This window comes from Tupaia chinensis, unplaced genomic scaffold (genome assembly GCF_000334495.1).
Source record: "Tupaia chinensis unplaced genomic scaffold, TupChi_1.0 Scaffold000386_1, whole genome shotgun sequence".
NCBI classification, from domain to species: Eukaryota; Metazoa; Chordata; class Mammalia; order Scandentia; family Tupaiidae; genus Tupaia; species Tupaia belangeri.
Window position 1 is genome coordinate 392759 of NW_006159888.1, and position 16744 is coordinate 409502.

Here is a 16744-nt window from a genome sequence, read left to right on the forward strand (position 1 = left end):
CAGGGCTGCCCTCTCTCAAGCTTTCCTTCCCCGAGCCTCTTTGTGCAGGAGTGGGGCCTCTTCTGGGGAAGTAGAAACAGCTGGGCCTCTAAGCATGTGGAGCTGTGTAGGCTGGGCACCGGGCACGCGTGGGCTGTGTATGAGATCTGAAGCAGCTCCCTCCACTTGCACACTGGCAGATGCTTGCTGGGTGCTGCCACAGCCCTATGGATAGCACAGACCTTCTGTCAGTAGGCTCTATGTGATACTGCATGGTTGGACGTGTGTGTGTGCGCACACATGCACTTGACTGTAAGCATGCACTCTCTCATGCTTGGCGTTATCAGCTGCTGCCATTTCGAAGTTTGGGCTAGTGTCATCTGCGTGAATGTCCTTCCTGGGCCTGGGTGTCGCTGGTGCCCTCGTGCCATGTGGCACAACACAGGGTCTGTGAGAGAAGGCTGGTCACTGGCTCAGGGGGTTCTGAAGAGAAGCACTCTGGGGAAAGAAGGACTGCTGGTCTTCCCCACCCACACCCCTCCTGAGATTGTTTTATAGGCGAGGATGCTGAAGCCCAGGGAGAGTCATGCAGTAGTGGGATCTTGGAGCTCCCCTTGCAGAGTCAGGTTCATGGCATGCCCTCAGGGCCTAGCACAGAGAGAGGTGCTCAGCAATTGAGTAATTGTTCAATATTCTGTAGGCATTCATGACCCAGAAAGTAACATATAATCCAAAGTGTGTCTCTATGGCAAGCACTCAGGACTGACCTGCTCAGGCAAAAGCCCTGGCCAGTTTTCTGGGGCACTATGACAGTTGCAGGAGAGACCTCTGGTCCAGGAGCTATGCTAATCAGTCCTCAGGCACCAAGGACCCAGGGCACCCTCAGCACTGCCTTGGGGCTAGAGGTGGAGACAGGCACCCACCATGCGCGGGCATGGAGGGACACCTGGGCACTCAAAGAAGAGCTATACTTTGGTTTTCCTAGGGCTCCCCACATCACTATTTCAGAACTTCTCCAAATCCCTATGGTGCTGTGACAGCAGCAGGCTCAGGGCCCTGCCTTGGAGAGGCTCCTTCAGCAGGCTGGGGTGGGCTTGGGCAGACATAGTTAGGGGGATGGGGAGGTGGGCCAAGCTAGGGACAGGTGTGGGGCCAGGCCAGTGGCTGGGTGCCCCATCTGGAGTTGAGTTCTGACAGCCGCCCAGAGCCACATGGCAGGAGGCATGTCTGATTCCAACACCCACTCTTCTCACCTCCTGCTTGCTCTGATGGCTGGTCAAGGGCATAGGCACCCAGAGAAGGAGGAGAGTACACGCATCCAGCCCCAGCCATACAGGAAGACCCGACTCAGCATTTCCTTGCTTAGCAACAGCAGCTGTAACCAGAGACAAAGCAAGGACTTCTTTACTGTCTTAAGGCATCTGTTCTTCCATCCATTCATCCATCCATTCTCTTACTCCTTCATCTTGAGCTGGGCATGGTCAACTGTGCTCTTGCCTGGTAGCTGTATGAGTCAGAAAACAAGCCTCTTTCTCCAGTGGCTCAGGTGGGGCCACAACTGGGAATGAGAGCAGCTAGACCCTGGCCCTAAAGACCCCTGCTGGACATCTATGGCATCTGTGGAAGGCCATGTAAGTCACCCTGGGCTGGAGGCATACACAAAGCTGCGGCCTGCCAAGTCCCCACATCTCATCTCTTTTGGAGGTTGCCCAGGATGTTATCATGTAGTGCAGAGTAAAGAAGTGCAGTGACATGTCTGGACCATGTGCCTGTAGGGTGAAGGGTGTTAGAACCCCAAATCAAGAAAATCTAGAGGCCCCAGTAAGCCAAAGTCAATGTTTTCCTGCTGGAGGAATGTGATTAGAAAAGACAGTCTCTGGAAGGCACAGATCTGGAGAGGGAGGCTTGTGTGCTTTAGGCAGGAGCAGCCAGGACTTGCTCCAGCTGAGAGGCCTGAGGGTTCAGCACTGGCCTGTGGTAGGCCATTCCCTGGCTGTGGAACCTTGGCAGGTGATGGTCCCCTCCTGACTTACCGCCTTATTAGGGCATTGTGGGTAATTGTATGTGGAGAACTGGAGACAGGACCTGGGATAAAGACAGGGCACAGAGATGTACACAGGTGTTGTATTCATTTGTGGTGGTTCTGCTCTTTGGCAGTCAGGCTTCCTGTAGCCAGGTTCCAGCTGTGTCCACTTCTCCAACCCCTGTCCTGTCTTCCCTGAGGGACTCCCTCTGTCATGCCCGGGAAGCCCACTGTCTCCTGACTCGAAAGGGCCACACTTCACCTGTGCCCATTCTTTTCACCTCCTTTATCACCAGCCTCCATCTCTTTCTCTTGCCCATGACTCCCAATGTACTTGCTCTCAGTTACCTTGTGGGTTCTGTTGCTTGTCGATTATGCCAGGTAGTGGTCCTATGAATAACCTCTGGGTAACTACCCTCCTAGGTCACTCTGGCTTAGCAGCTTCTATCTGATTGTGCATCCCATCAGGTCAGTACAGCCTTGCCCTTACTCAGATGGATCTAGAGATGAATGAGGCCAATTTTGAGAGTACAGTGTGGTAGGCACCCTCTCACCTTCTGTGGAAGGTACAGGGTTATCATCTTTGCATTAAAATCCTTAAAAATGTGCAGACTCGTTGGCCATGTGCTTCTGGGTATTCATCCTCAAAGGTAATTCCAAAGAGGAAAATGCCTCACATACAGAGCTGTTCATATTGCAGTTAGCTCAACTTTGGAAATAAATTAAATATCCAGTACTGGAAATGATGGCACAAGGAGACACTTCAGAATCATTGAAAGTAAATAAAGACTGTGAGGATCATAATGTCTGAGTGTGGAAAATAATAACAGGGAAAGATAGTTGTGTGTACATTAGCATGAAAACAATACTGAGTTCCCCTGCAAAGTTATCCGTGCCCTGATCTCTGAGATCTGTGAATATGTTAACTTGTATAGTAAAAGAGATTTTGCAGATGTGAGTAAGATTGTGGAGAGGGAGGGATTATTCTGGATTACCCAGGTGGACCCAAAGTCCTCACAAGGTCCTTTTAAGAAGGAGACAGAGGGCAGAGACAGAAAGAAAAGTCAGAAGGAGACGGAACAATAGAACAGGTTGGAGAGATGCACTTTGAAGCTGGAGGGAGAGTCGTGAGCCAAGGAATGCAATCTGACTTAGAAGCTGGAGAGGCAAAGAGCTGACTGCCCCCTAGAGCCTCCTGAAGGAAAGCAGCACTGGTAACACCCTGATTTCAGTTCCAGAGGACTTGTTTCAGGCTTCTGACTACTACTGTTAAGAGAATAAATTTGTATTGTTTTATGGCAGTGTGGTAGTTTGCTCCACTAGTAATAGGAGACTAGTGCACTAATTAAGAGTTAAATGCCTTCTTTTAAAATTTTTTTTTTTAAAATTTCCGGAGAGTGTGTTCACTCACCATAGAGGGAAGGAGAGAAACAGAGAGAGAGAGAGACAGACATATCCAGTAAAGTGTATTCACACTATAATCCCTTCTCCTCTACTTCTCCATCCTATTGGGATCTGGGGCACACACATATATGTTCCTGGAGTGTTTTTTCAAGCAACAGACACTAGGATGTGAACAGCAGTCAGCCATGTGGGATGCATGTCCCTTAATCACTAGGCTATAGGACCAGCTCTATTATCAGATACATGATTTGTAAATATTTTCTTTCATTCTGTGAATTGGATTTTCTTTCTTTTGATAGTATTCCTTTTTTAATTTTATGATTTATTATTCAATTTGATTGCTATACATCTTTAGAGCATACAATATGGTTTTCAAAGCATATATACAGTATGTGACAATCAACTCAATGATATTACTAAATATATCATTTTCAACAGATAATTTCATATTCTTATGTCAGCTAAATGCTTTTTCCCTGAGTCCCTTCCCATATATTCCCTATTATCCATCCCCTTCCTATACAGTCTCTGGTATCTACACTTGACCTCTATACTATTGTATTTTCAAATCTTTCAATTTCTGCCATAGGGTGCAGATATGCAGTATATATTTAGTGAGGATATACAATATTTTTTCTTTCATAATCTGGCTTGTTTCACTTAGCATTAAGTTTTTTATATTCATTCACTTTTTATGAAATGATGGGGTAACATTGTTCTTTATGGCTGAATAGTATTCCATAGTGTATATATGCCACATTTTTTTTAGTTCAGCTGTTGGTTCTTGGGATCAAAATAGATTGATTTCATTCCAATCAATTTAGATTGATTCCATGTCTTAGCAACTATAAATAATGCGGCAGTAAATATAGATGTTCAAGTATCTTTCTGACTGAGTACTTTCCTATCCTTTGGGTAGATATCAAGGAGTGGGATTATTGGGTCATATTATAGTTCTATTTGTAGGCTTTTGAGGAACTTCCATAGTTTTTTCTACAATGACTGTTCCTACTTTATATTTTCACCAACAATGTAAAAGGTTCCCTTTTCACCATAGCCTTGCCAACACTTGTTGTTCTTTATTATTATTATTATTGTTATTGCTATTTGATCATAGCTTTCTGAATGGGTTTAAGCGGGATCTCATTGTGGTTTTGATTTGCATTTACCTTAGGATAAGAGACATGAAACACTTTTCATATGTCTTCCTTAGAGAGCTGTCTATTCAGCTCATTTGCCCATTCTTAATTGTATTATTATTATTTTTTCTTCAAGAGAGCTTCTTAAGCTGTTTATGTATTCTGGTGATCAATCCTTTATTTGAAGCAGTTTGCAAATATTTTCTCCCATTCTAGGGTTCATCTCTTCACTCTAATTATTGTTTCCTATGTTGTGCAGAAGTTATTTTTTTCTTAATGTAATCCTGCTTCTGTTTTTTGTATTGTTACCTGTACTCTAGGGGTCTTATTTAAGAAATCTTTTCCTATGCCAATGTCTTCAAGTGTTTCCCACCAGTAATTTTATAGCTTGAAGCTGTGTATTGAGGTTGTAAAAATCTATTTTGAGTTGATTTTTGTTAATGGTGAGAAATAGGGATCTAGTTTCATTTTCCTGGAGGTAGATATCCAGTTCTTCCAGCACTATCTGCTGAAGAGACTTTCTTTTTCCCACTGGATTGTTGTGTCCTTTGTCAAAAATCAGTTGTCTGCGTGTTTTGGGTTTTATATTTCTGGACTCTCTATTCTGTTCCCTTGGTCTCTCTGTTTTTCTGCCAGTACCATGCTGTTTTGATTATCACAAATTTGTAATATATTTTTACAGTAGGTAGTGTGTTGTCTCCCATGTTTCCCATATTTTTTTTTACACAGTCTTGCTTTGAAGATAAGGGGCTTTTATGATTCTAGATAAATTTTATGATTTTTTTCCCATTTCTATAAAGAATGTCACCAGTAATTTGATCAGTATTGCATCAAACTTGCAAAATAATTGAGGCAGTGTTTACATTTTGTTTATATTGATTCTTCCAATCCAAGGACAAGGGATATCTTTTCTTTTTTTTGTGTGTGTGTCTGTCATATAAAATTTCTTCTTGTAGTTTTTCATAGTTTTCCCTGTAGAATCATTGGAGTTAACTCGTCTTTAAAAGTTTTGTAGAATTCAGAGGTGAAGCCATTGGGTCTGTACTTTTTCTTGTTGAGAGACTATTTATTACCGATTTAATCTCATTGCTTACTATTGGTCTATTCCAGGTTTCTATTTGGTTCAATCTATAAATTATATGTAAATTATATGTATTCAGAACTATGTCTATCTTGTCAAGTTTTTTTGGTGTTGTTGTTGGCATATAGTCACTTGTAGAATTCTCTCATCATCTTTTGTATTTCTGTCATTTCTATTATAATACTGCCTGTATCATTACTGAGTTGATTTTTCTGGTTCCTTTCTCTGTTTCTCTTGGCTAGTCTAGCTAATAGTTTGTCAATTTTGTTTATCCTTTCAGAACAAATAAACAAACAAAACCCTACAGTTTTGTTGTTGTTATTAATTTTTTATATAATTAATTCTTTTTATTTTCTATTTCATTTATTTCTGCTTGAATCTTTTCCTGGTGGATTTCTTTTCTTTTCTTTTCTTTTTTTTGGAGAGGTTTTTGCTATAGGGCACATGTGCTCGCCAGACAGACAGAGAAAGACAGAGAGAAAGAAAGCAAGAAATCACCCCCCAAAGGGATGGCCACGCTGCAATTCCTTCTCCTTCATTCTCCTCTCAGGATCTTGGGCACTCATGTACACGCGCCCAGTGTGAGTTTAAGCCACTGGGTCCGGGTCTTGAACCGTGGTCAACTATGTGGGTCCAGCGACATAGCCATTATGCTAACTGCTGGTCCCCTGGTGATTTTCTTGATTTTGTTTTTCCAGTTCTTTGAGATGTGTCTTTAGGTTATTTATTTGCCCTGTTTCTTTCTTTCTTTCTTTTTAAAAATTCTTTCTTTCTTTCTTTTTTTTTTTTTTTGAGTACTAATTCTCATAATGTGTCCTCTTATGACTGCTTTTGCTGTGCCCCAAAGATTAGCAAGAGTCATTCTCATTGGTTTCAATACATTTTTAAATTTCAGTCTTAATTTTGTTAGCAGTTTTGAAGTTGTTCAGGAGTAGATTGTTTAGTTTCCATGTTTTTGTGTAGTTTTGAAGGCTCCTTCTTTTGCTGATTTCAATTTTAATTCGTTGTGGTCAGAAAATATGATAGATATATAATGTTTCTATACTTTTAAAGTTGTAAAGCCTTGTTTTATACCCTATTATGTAATTGATCTTCAAAAATTTTCTATGTGGGGATGAGAAAAATGTGTATTTTGTGGTTTTTGAGTAAAATGTTTTATAAATATCTGTCAGGTTCATTTGGCTCATGTGCTTGTTTATTTTTGTCTAGATGACCTGTCCAGTGATGACAGTGGGAATTAAAATCTTCAACAATTAATGTGTTGCAATCTATCTCTCCCTTTAGATATAGCAGTCTTTTTTTAAATATTAAACTTAATTTATTTATTAATTTATTTTACTTGGAACAGAGACATACACACAGAGGAAAGTGAGAAAGAAGTCACCAGGTCCAGGACTTGAACCATGGTCAACCATGTGGTAGTGTCTGGGGCCTTAACCACCATGCCACCTGCTGGACTCTATAGCAGTTTTTTTAATGTATCAGGTGCTGGGTGTGTAACTATTTATAATTTTAAAATCTTCTTGGTGAAGTGATCCTTTTAATATTATATATAATGTCCTTTATCGTCTCTTTTCAGAGATTTGTCTTTCTTTCTTTCTTTCTTTCTTTCTTTCTTTCTTTCTTTCTTTCTTTTTTTTTTTCTTTTTTTTTGGAGAAGTTTTTGCTATAGGGCATGTATGTTTGTCAGAAAGAGAGAGACAGAGAGACAGAAAGCAAGAAATCACCCCCAAGGGGGGATGGCCATACCACAATCCCTTCTCCTCCAATCTCCTTTCTGTATCTTGGGCACACAAGCACACATGCCCGGCGTGAGTTTAAACCACCAGGTCTGGGACTCAAACCATGGTCCACTACGTGGGAGTTCAGCAACCTAGCCATTATTCCAACTGCTGGTCCCCAGATTTTTTGTCTTGAGGGCTATTTTGTCTGAAATCAGTATCATGACTCCAACTTTTTTATTTCTATTTGCATGAAGTTACTTTTTCCAACCCTTCATTTTCTGTCAGTGTATATCTTTGCTAATGAGGTGTGTTTCTTGTAAGCAGTGTACAAAAGCCCCCTATTTTTCTAATCCATTCAGCCAATCTGTGTCTTTTATTTGGGGAATTTAATCCATTAGCATTCGACATTATTACCAATATTTGTAGACTTATCGTTGCCATTTTGTTAGTCATTTTCTAGTCGTTTTGAGTGCTCCTGTTTCTATTTGTCTCCCTTTTATTTTCCTGATGTAGTATCTCCTTGAGCAATTCTTGAAGAAATTCTCTAGGGTTGGTAAATTCTTTCAGTTTTTGCTTATTTGAGAGTAATTTTATCTCTCCTTCCCATTTGAAAGATAGTTTCACCAAATATGGTATTCTTGGCTGAAATATTTTTCTTTCAGGATTTTAAATATGTCTTCCCATTTTTTTTCTTGCCCTTGTTTCACTTAAGAGGTCTGAAATTAGTTTGGTAGGGTAATCTTCGTAACTTGATGTTTCTCTTTTGCCAGTTTTAGGATATTATCTTTGTTTATGATTTTTACCAATTTGGCTATGATGTGCCTTGGAGAGAATCTTCTTATATTGAATCTGTTTGGTGTCCTTTGTATTTTCTGGATCTGGGTGTTTGTATGTCTCTTTTGATTTGGAAAGTGTTCAGATTGTATTTAATAAGAGATTTTATATAACTTTACCCATCTCTTTGCCTTCTGAAATACTTAATATATGGCCATTCATGTGCTTAATGGTATCTAGAATTTCCTGTATGTTGTTCTCATTTTTGGGGGGAGGGGGTATTTTTTCATTCTTTTTGATGGCTTGCACTAACTCAGAGATTTTGTCTTCAGGATCAGAGATTGTTTTGTTTGTTTTTATAAGGATTATTTAATTAATTTTATTATTATTATTTTTTAATTTGACGAGAGAGAGAGAGAGAGAGAGAGAGAGGGAGAGAGAAAACCACTAGGTCTGGGACATCAGCCATGTGAGAGTCCAATGCCTTAACCACACACCACGTGAAGGTCACTGAGTCTGGGACTTGAACTGTGAATTTGGACATGTACGATCCAGCCACCTTACCACCATGCCACCTGCTGGCTCATCTCTTTTTCTTTTCTTATTTTTTACTATAGATATTTATTTAAAGTTATACATCTGCAGACCAAGGAATTTTTCAATTAAATATTACGACCAACTTCATAAAAATACTTTAAGGACAACTGTAGCCACAATTGCAAACTAGTTAACTTCTTTGCCCACTCTTCTCTCTCTTTTCTTTCCCGAGTAACCTCTTTCAGGTATGGTTCAAGGTAGAAAATTTTGTCTATTGTCTATTTTGTCTAATCCTCATATTTTGTCTATTGCTCTTTAGGCAAGATCTGTTGCCTCATGCTCAAGCCCAGGGCTCTCTTAATGCAAATCATCCTGTCATATAAAGGTTCTCAGAAAGTCTTCTTCTGGCTTCTTTCACATCTTCATTCTCACATATTGTATCATCTCCCACTAACCCCAGTTTATTGAATCCTGCAGCATTGTAATACCATTTTCAAATACCATCCAGCCTCTGACCTGATACTGAAATGGCAGATCTGCTCACCACTTTGACCCCCTTTTCTTGTTTAAGGTGTCTATCATTTTGTGGAATTCCTCCTTCCTGTCTTCAAATGATTTTCTAATTTCCTGGAATTGAATGTTTTCTCTTGCATCTCATTGAGTTTCTTTACAATGAAAATCCTTAAATTTTTTCCTGACATTTCTGTGATTTCTTTTTCTTTTCTTTCTTTCTTCTTCTTCTTCTTCTTCTTTTTTAATCCATTGTTGGTGAGAAGTTATTGGGATCTTTGGGAAAAGATATATTTCCTTGTTTTCTCATATTTCTTGTGCCTCTCCATTTTTAGACATCTGGTAAAGTACTCCTTTTTAAAAATTTTATTTATTATTATTATCTTTAGTTTGCTATAAGGCACATATGTTCACCAGGAAGAGAGGGAGGTGGGAAGAGAGAGAAAGAGAAAGACAGAGAGAAGAGGAGAGGAGAGGAGAGGAGAGGAGAGGAGAGGAGAAGAGAAGAGAAGAGAAGACAAGACAAGAAGAGAAGAGAGAAAAAGTGAGAAAGCAAGCCACCAGTTCTGGGACTCAAATTGCAGTTGGCCATGTGGAAGTACAGTGCCTTGACTACCATGCCACCTACCAGTCCAAATGTACTCAGTTCATAAACCAGTCCGAATGTACTCAGTTCATAATTTTTGGAGTAGGTTCTGTAATGCTGGGGTGGGAAGAACTGCCCTAGCTCTCAAGTGTGTCCCTGGCAAAATGGTGAAGAAGGGTCTGGACCAATCATGTCTTCCAGATCAGAGCAGGGCTTACATATCCTAGACATGAGACAGTTTGGGAAGGTCCAGAAGTTCTGCACTGTGAGTGGCATGAGTTGGAGTAGATAACCAATTCCCTGAACTTGAGTCTGATAGGAGGGAGAGTGCAGATTTGCCTTGCCTGCTAGATATGGGGTAGTGCCAAATTCCTCAGTCTCTAGGTGGTAGTGCTCTATTTTGTATTTCCTGCTCTCTCTGGCTATGGAGACTTGATTGTAAATAGAGCTATTTCTGCTGGTTAGCTTGCAGCGTGGTGTAGCTCTCTTGTCATCTTGAGGTAGGAGGTCCAATTTTTTTCCCCTGAAGCTGTTTGCTCTTGTGTGTGACTATGATGTGTGTTAGCTGCATGCCAGTTTCCTTACTCTTCTGTGAGTGGAAGTGCTGAAATCTGAGGTGGGGGCTGAGAGTTTCAGAATCGAATTTCTCTCATTTTTTTCCTCCAGAGTCCTTTAGAGGCTCATGGGTTACTAGTGGTTGACTCCTCTCTACTTTCACAAGTAGAAACCATGCAGAGTAGAAGTTCCTGCCAACTCCTTTCTGACCCCTGACAGTCCTGCCTGTTTCCTTTCTCTATGGGGACTGCTCACAGGCAGTGCCCTCAGCCTCTGCAGGCTCTCAGCCCTGTCTTCAATCACGTTTTCCTGGCTTACCCCAATCTCTCTGGTCTCAGTAAGGTCAGGGACTGAGCCAGGGCTGTTGAGCTGAGGAGGCAGAGTATGAGATAGTAGCTCAGTACCACCCAGCAATGTGGGCAGCACCAGTGGGTGGTGAACACATGAGCTGGTAGGTGGTGAGCACGTGAGCGACAGTATCCTTTGATGCACTGAAGTGTTTAATTTGGTTGAGATCCAGTTTATCTATCTGTTTTGTTGCCGTATTTTCTGTCATATTTAAATAACTGTTGCTAAACCCAAGTCATGATTTTTTCCTAAGAATATTACAGTTTTGGAGCTGGCAGGTGGTGTGGGGGTGAAGGCACTGGACTTATGACTGACTGCAGTTCAAGTCCTGACCTGGTGACTTTGTTTCTCAACCCCCATCTCTTCCGTCTCTCTCTCATCAAATTAATAATAATAATAATAAATAAGGTTGAATAAATAATTCTTTGAAAACAGTTACATTTTTAGCTTTTAAATTTAGGTCTTTTATCTATTTTAAGTTCATTTTTTTTTTATGTGGGGTAAGATTAGTATCCAGTTTTATTCTTTCCCATGTGGATATCTACTTTTCTCAGCACCTTTGTTGAAAAGATTGTCCTTAACCCATTGAATGGTCTTGACATCCTTGTAAAATTTCTATTAAGAATCAGTTTGAGTGGGACCAGCAGTTAGCATAATGGCTATGTCACTGGACTCCCACGTAGTCAACTGCGGTTCACGTCCCAGACCCGGTGGCTTAAACTCACGCTGGGCAAATGTGCGTGCGTGCCCAAGATCCCGAGAGGAGAATGGAGGAGAAGGGATTGTGGCGTGGCCATGCCCCCTGGGGGGTGAATTCTCTCTTTCTATCTCTCTTTCTCTCTCTCTTTCTCTGGCGAGCACACGCGCCCTATAGCCAAAACCTCTGAAAAAAAAAAAAAAAGAATCAGTTTGAGAGTTTATTGCTGGACCTTTATTTGTATTTCATTGGTCTATATTTCTATGCTTTTGCCAGTACTACACATTTGAGTACTATAGTTTTGTAGTAAGTTTTGAACTTAGGAAAGTTTACTTTTCTACAATTCTTTGGGCTATTCAGCGTCCTTTGAAATTCCAAGTGAATTTTCTTTTCTTTTTAAAAAATTTTGCCAGAGAGTATGTGTGTGCTTACAAGAGAGAGAGACAGAGAGAGAGAGAACCCTCTAAAGGGGTGTGATCAGGATACAGTTCCTTTTCTTCCATTTCTCCATCCTGTTAGGATTTTGAGCATGCTCACAAATGTGCCTGGTGTGTTTTCCAAGACTCCAGGGCTAGGATTTGAAGTGTATGGTTGGCTCTGTGGTATCTGGCTCCTTTAACAACCAAGCCATGGGGCCAGCCCCCAAATGATTTTTTTTGGGGGGTATAGGGGTACCTATATGGGTTTTTTCCTTTCTCTCTCTCTCTTTTCAGGCAGGATCTCATTGTGTTACAATCATCTTGTCTCAGTCTCTTGAATAGGTGGAACTACAGGTGTGTACCACTATCCCTGGTTATTTCAAAAACCTTGCACCACTGTGCCCAGAGTTTAGGATAGGTTGGGAATCAAACCTGTGTCTCCTGAGGCTGCAGCCTCAACCTGCAGAACAGTAGCATCTAACACACGCTCCCACTGCTTGGCTGGATTTGTCTAGTTCTGCAAAAATGATGTTGAGATCCTGATAGAGATTACATTGAATCTGTAGCTCACTTTGGGCAGTTTTGCCATTTTAACTATTTAAGTTTTTCAATCCATTAACACAGGACGGCTTTCCACTCATTTATTCCTTTCACTTTCTTTCAGCAATGTTTTGTACTTTTTCAGTGTACAAGTATTCTGCCTCCTTGGTTAAATTTATACCTAATTATTTTTATTATTCATCATGCTACTGTAAATGGAATTGTTTTAATTTCTTTTTCAGATTGCTCATTTCTGGTGCGTAGAAATACAACTGATTTATGGGTGTTGATTTTATATCCTGAAACTTGCTGATTTCATTTATTTAGTTTTAATTGTGTGTGGGTGTGTATAATTCTAGGATTTTCTATATATAAGATCGTGTTATCTGCAAGCGTAAATATTTTTACGTTTTCTTTTCAGTTTGAACACCTTTTTCATTCTTTTTTTATTATAATGATTCTAGCTAGAATTTAAAGAACTATGTTAAATAGAAACAGTGAAAGTGGGCTCCCTTGTCTTTATCCTGATTGTAGAAAGAAATTTTTCAGTCTTTTACCATTGGTTATGATATTAACTGTGCATTTATCATGTGGACTTTATGTTGAGAAAGTTCCCTCTTAGTTCTAATTTATTGAATATTATTTTTTATCACGAAAGGAAATTAGATTCTTTTTTTTTTCTTTTCTTTCTTTCTTTTTTTTTTTTTTTTGGCTATAGGGCTCTTGCAGAGAGAGACAGAGAGGGAAAGTGAGAAATCCAATCTGCTCCACTCCTACCTGCCCCAGGGCAGATGGCCACACTATAATCCCTTCTCTCTTCTCCTCTTGAGATTCTGGGCACACATGCACATGTGCCCAGCTTTATTTTTTAAACTGCCAGGTCCAGGACTCGAACCACACAACTAGCCATGTGGGATCCAGCTGCCTTGACCTCCATCACCTGCTGGCCTGGGACTTAGATTTTTTCAAGTGCTTTTATGAACTTTTCTGTTTTCTGATCATGCATTTGTTTTCCTTCATTCTGTTAACGTGATATTTTACATTGGTTGCTTTTCCCATGTTCATTTGGGGGGTAAGTTACACTTGATCATGGTATATAATCCTTTAAGTGTGCTGCTGAATTATTTGCTAGTATTTTATTGAGGATTTTTAAGTGAGGATTCATAAGGGACATTGGTCTATAGTTTTTCTTTTGTGTAATGTCTTGTCTGGTGTTGGTATCAGAGTAATGCTGGTCTCATAAAGTAAGAAAGTGTTTTCTCCTTTTTATTGTTTTGGAATATTTTCTGTAGTATTCTGTTAATTCTTAGCTGAATGTTTGGTGTAATTCACCAGTGAGACCATTTACTCCTGAACTTCTCTTTGTTAGGAAATTTTTGATTACTGATTCAACCTCTTTTCTTTTTATAAGTCTACTAATAGTTTCTAATTTTTCTTGGGTGAGTTTGATAGTTTTGTGCATTTCTAAGGAGTTGTCTGTTTTGTCTAGGTTATCCAATTTGTTGGCAAGCAAATATAATTCATTGTTTTATCTTATTCTTCTAATTTCTCTATAATTAGTAGCAGTAGTCCTTCTTTTTTGATTTTAGAAGATTGAGTATCGGGCCAGTAGGTGGCATGGAGGTTAAAGCAGCTAGATCAATCCCACATGGCCAACTGCATGGTTTGAATCCCAGACCTGGTGGCTTGAAAGGCACACAAGGTGCATGCACATGTGTGGCCAAAATTCCAAGAGGAGAACGGAGGAGACGAGATTGCAGCATGGCCAATTTCTCACTTCCCCTTCTCTCTCTTTCTGGTGAGTGATACACCCTATGGCGGAAACTAAAAATAAAATAAAATAAAATAAGAAAGGATCGAGTACTTATTTTTAAAATTTTTGATGTGTCTAAATATTTGTCAATTCTGTTGACCTTTTCAAAGAGCCAAATTTTGGTTTTGTTGATTTTGTTTTTCCTATTATTTTCCTATTCTCTCTTTCATTGAATCCACTCTATCCCGTATTATTTTCATCCTTCTATTTGGGTTTAGCTCGAAATTCCTTACAAGGTACAAGTAGATTACTGATTTGTATTCTTTCTTCTTTTTTAATATAGGAATTTATAGCCAGCTATACATTTCCTCCTTATCCCTACTTTCATTATTTACCACGTTTGGACTCCATGTTTTCATTAGTATCAAGGATTTTTCTAAATTTTGAGTGACTTTTTTGACACATTCATTATTTAAGGACTTGTTTAATTTCTTTTTTTGTGTGTGTTGTTTAATTTCCACATATTTGTAAGTTTTTCAGTCTTCCTTTTGTAATTGATTTCCAGTTTTATTCCAGTGTGATCAGTTAAGATACTTTTATAATTTTAATGTTTTAAAATTTATTGTCTGTTTTTGGTAGTATATTCTGTAGTGTTTCATTAATACTTGAGAAAAATGTGTATTTTGCTATCGTTGAATATTCTGTTAGGTCTAATTGGTTTAGAGTGTTGTTACAATCCTCTATTTCCATGTTGCTCTTCTGTTTGGTTATCCTAGTCATTATTATTATTTTTTTCAATAAACTGTTGTTTATTTTCCTTATCGACCTTATTTCCACTTTGTACAAAAGTCTGTGATACAGCAGGCTTAAGACCATTCAGTGGTTGTTCCCACCCATTCAGTGGCCTGAGCAGTGGGGGCTGCAGACCAGTCTTCAGTGGCAGGCTGAGCGCTCCAGTCTTCAATAGGGAGCTTTCGGATGGGCACAGAAGGCACCTGCACACCTTCAGACCAGTCTGCTACCTCAGGCTGAGTAGCAGTAAACTTAGCAGCTGGAGCAGTCCATTCACCCTGAAATTCCTCCTTGGTCACAGGCTTTTTTTTTTGTTTTGGAGAGATTTTCACTGTAGGGCGCGTGCGCTCGCCAGACAGACAGAGAGAGACATAGAGACAGAAAGCGAGAAATCACCCCCCAGGGGGGATGGTCACGCCGCAATCCCTTTTCCTCCATTCTCCTCTCGGGATCTTGGGCCCTTCTCCTCCATTCTCCTCTCGGGATCTTGGGCACGCACGCACACGCGCCTGGCGTGAGTTTTAAGCCACCGGGTCCGGGACACGAACCGCAGTCGACTACGTGGGAATCCAGCGACATAGCCATTACGCCAACCGCTGGTTCCCGGTCACAGGCTTTTCAGCAGCGGTCTGTTCCTCCTTTTCTATTTCTTCAGGATCTGTGGAAGTAGAGATCAGGTGTGATCTCCCACAGGTGTTCACACATGCGTAGAACTTCCTGGGCCAGCATCCACCACATCAGACCTACTGAGTGAACTCCCTTGCTGTTGCATGGGATGGCAATGTCCACACAGTGCAGAGGGAAATCTGCGTTGCACAGAACAATGGTAGGTAGATTAACATAAGATACCTCTGTGAGAGGCTGGTGGTCAGCCCTGGGGCCAGTAACCACCATAAGATGCAGCTCCCAGAAGGTTGCCAGGATTTGATTAGTGAAGGTTCCAGGAGTGAAGCAGTCAGTGACAGTAGTGGCTCCAGAGGCAGCAGCAAACTTGAGTACAGCCTTTGGTTCAGTATTTCTAGAAGATACGACACTGACATCAGCAGGGTTTTCAATGGCATGCACTGCCAGCAGAAGCTTCTCCCAGGTCCTCTTCAGATTTATGATGTAGATGTCATCCCTTTTCCTTTTGTAGATGTACTGTTCCTTTTGGGAGTCGAAGTTTGTGCCACCTAAGCGGGTTCCTGCTACAAGGGATTTGAGGTCATCCTCCTCCTTCATTTGCAGAACATCAAGGGCTCTGCACATTGTTTGACTTTCCCTTTAAGTTACGATAGGAATCCAGAGCAATGCCATATAGACCATTGTGTGGGTAGCACAGAAAGTATTCTAGGCGTTATTACAATGGAGCATTGATGGGCCAACAGGTGGTGTGGTAGTTAAGGTGCTGGACTTCCACGTGGCACTTCTACTTTTACTGACTTACTACAGTCAGCCATGGTCAGCCATGGCTGAGTCGCAGACCTGGCGGCTTGAAAAGCATGCTGGGCATATTTGTGGGTGGTCCTGTAGACAACATATAGTTGAGTATTTTTTTCTCCTTTTAAAAAAATCCATTCTGGAGGCGGACTGAGGCTGCAGGCCCGACCCTACTGAAACTCCACGCATCCCCACCGTTCTTCCTCCTTGGACCCCAGGTTGGTTGCCTGGGACTTTAAGGCGAGCCCCCACCCCTCCCCACCCGAAACCCGGATTGAGCCTGCCAGCAGTTCCGGACACCAGGCGGACTGAGGCTGTAGGGCCGACCAACCTGGTGTCTGATCCCTTTCCACTAGCCTTTGGACTGTTTGAATTTTGGTGATTTGAGTAGCGCGCAGCGCGCAATGCGTGCCGCGCGATTTTCTTTTTCTTTTTCCATTTTGTTTTTCTCTGCTCTTGGGGTG

At 40.9% G+C, this 16744-nt stretch overlaps 1 protein-coding gene across 1 annotated transcript; it reads right to left on the reverse strand.

The window, feature by feature from the left end:
• Positions 1 to 14935: 14935 nt before the first annotated feature.
• Positions 14936 to 16109, reverse strand: LOC102496427 (40S ribosomal protein SA-like). Its single transcript, XM_014589854.1, is given in 3 exon segments — positions 14936 to 15163; positions 15473 to 15521; positions 15523 to 16109. Coding segments are annotated over 3 exon segments (864 nt in total).
• Positions 16110 to 16744: the final 635 nt, after the last annotated feature.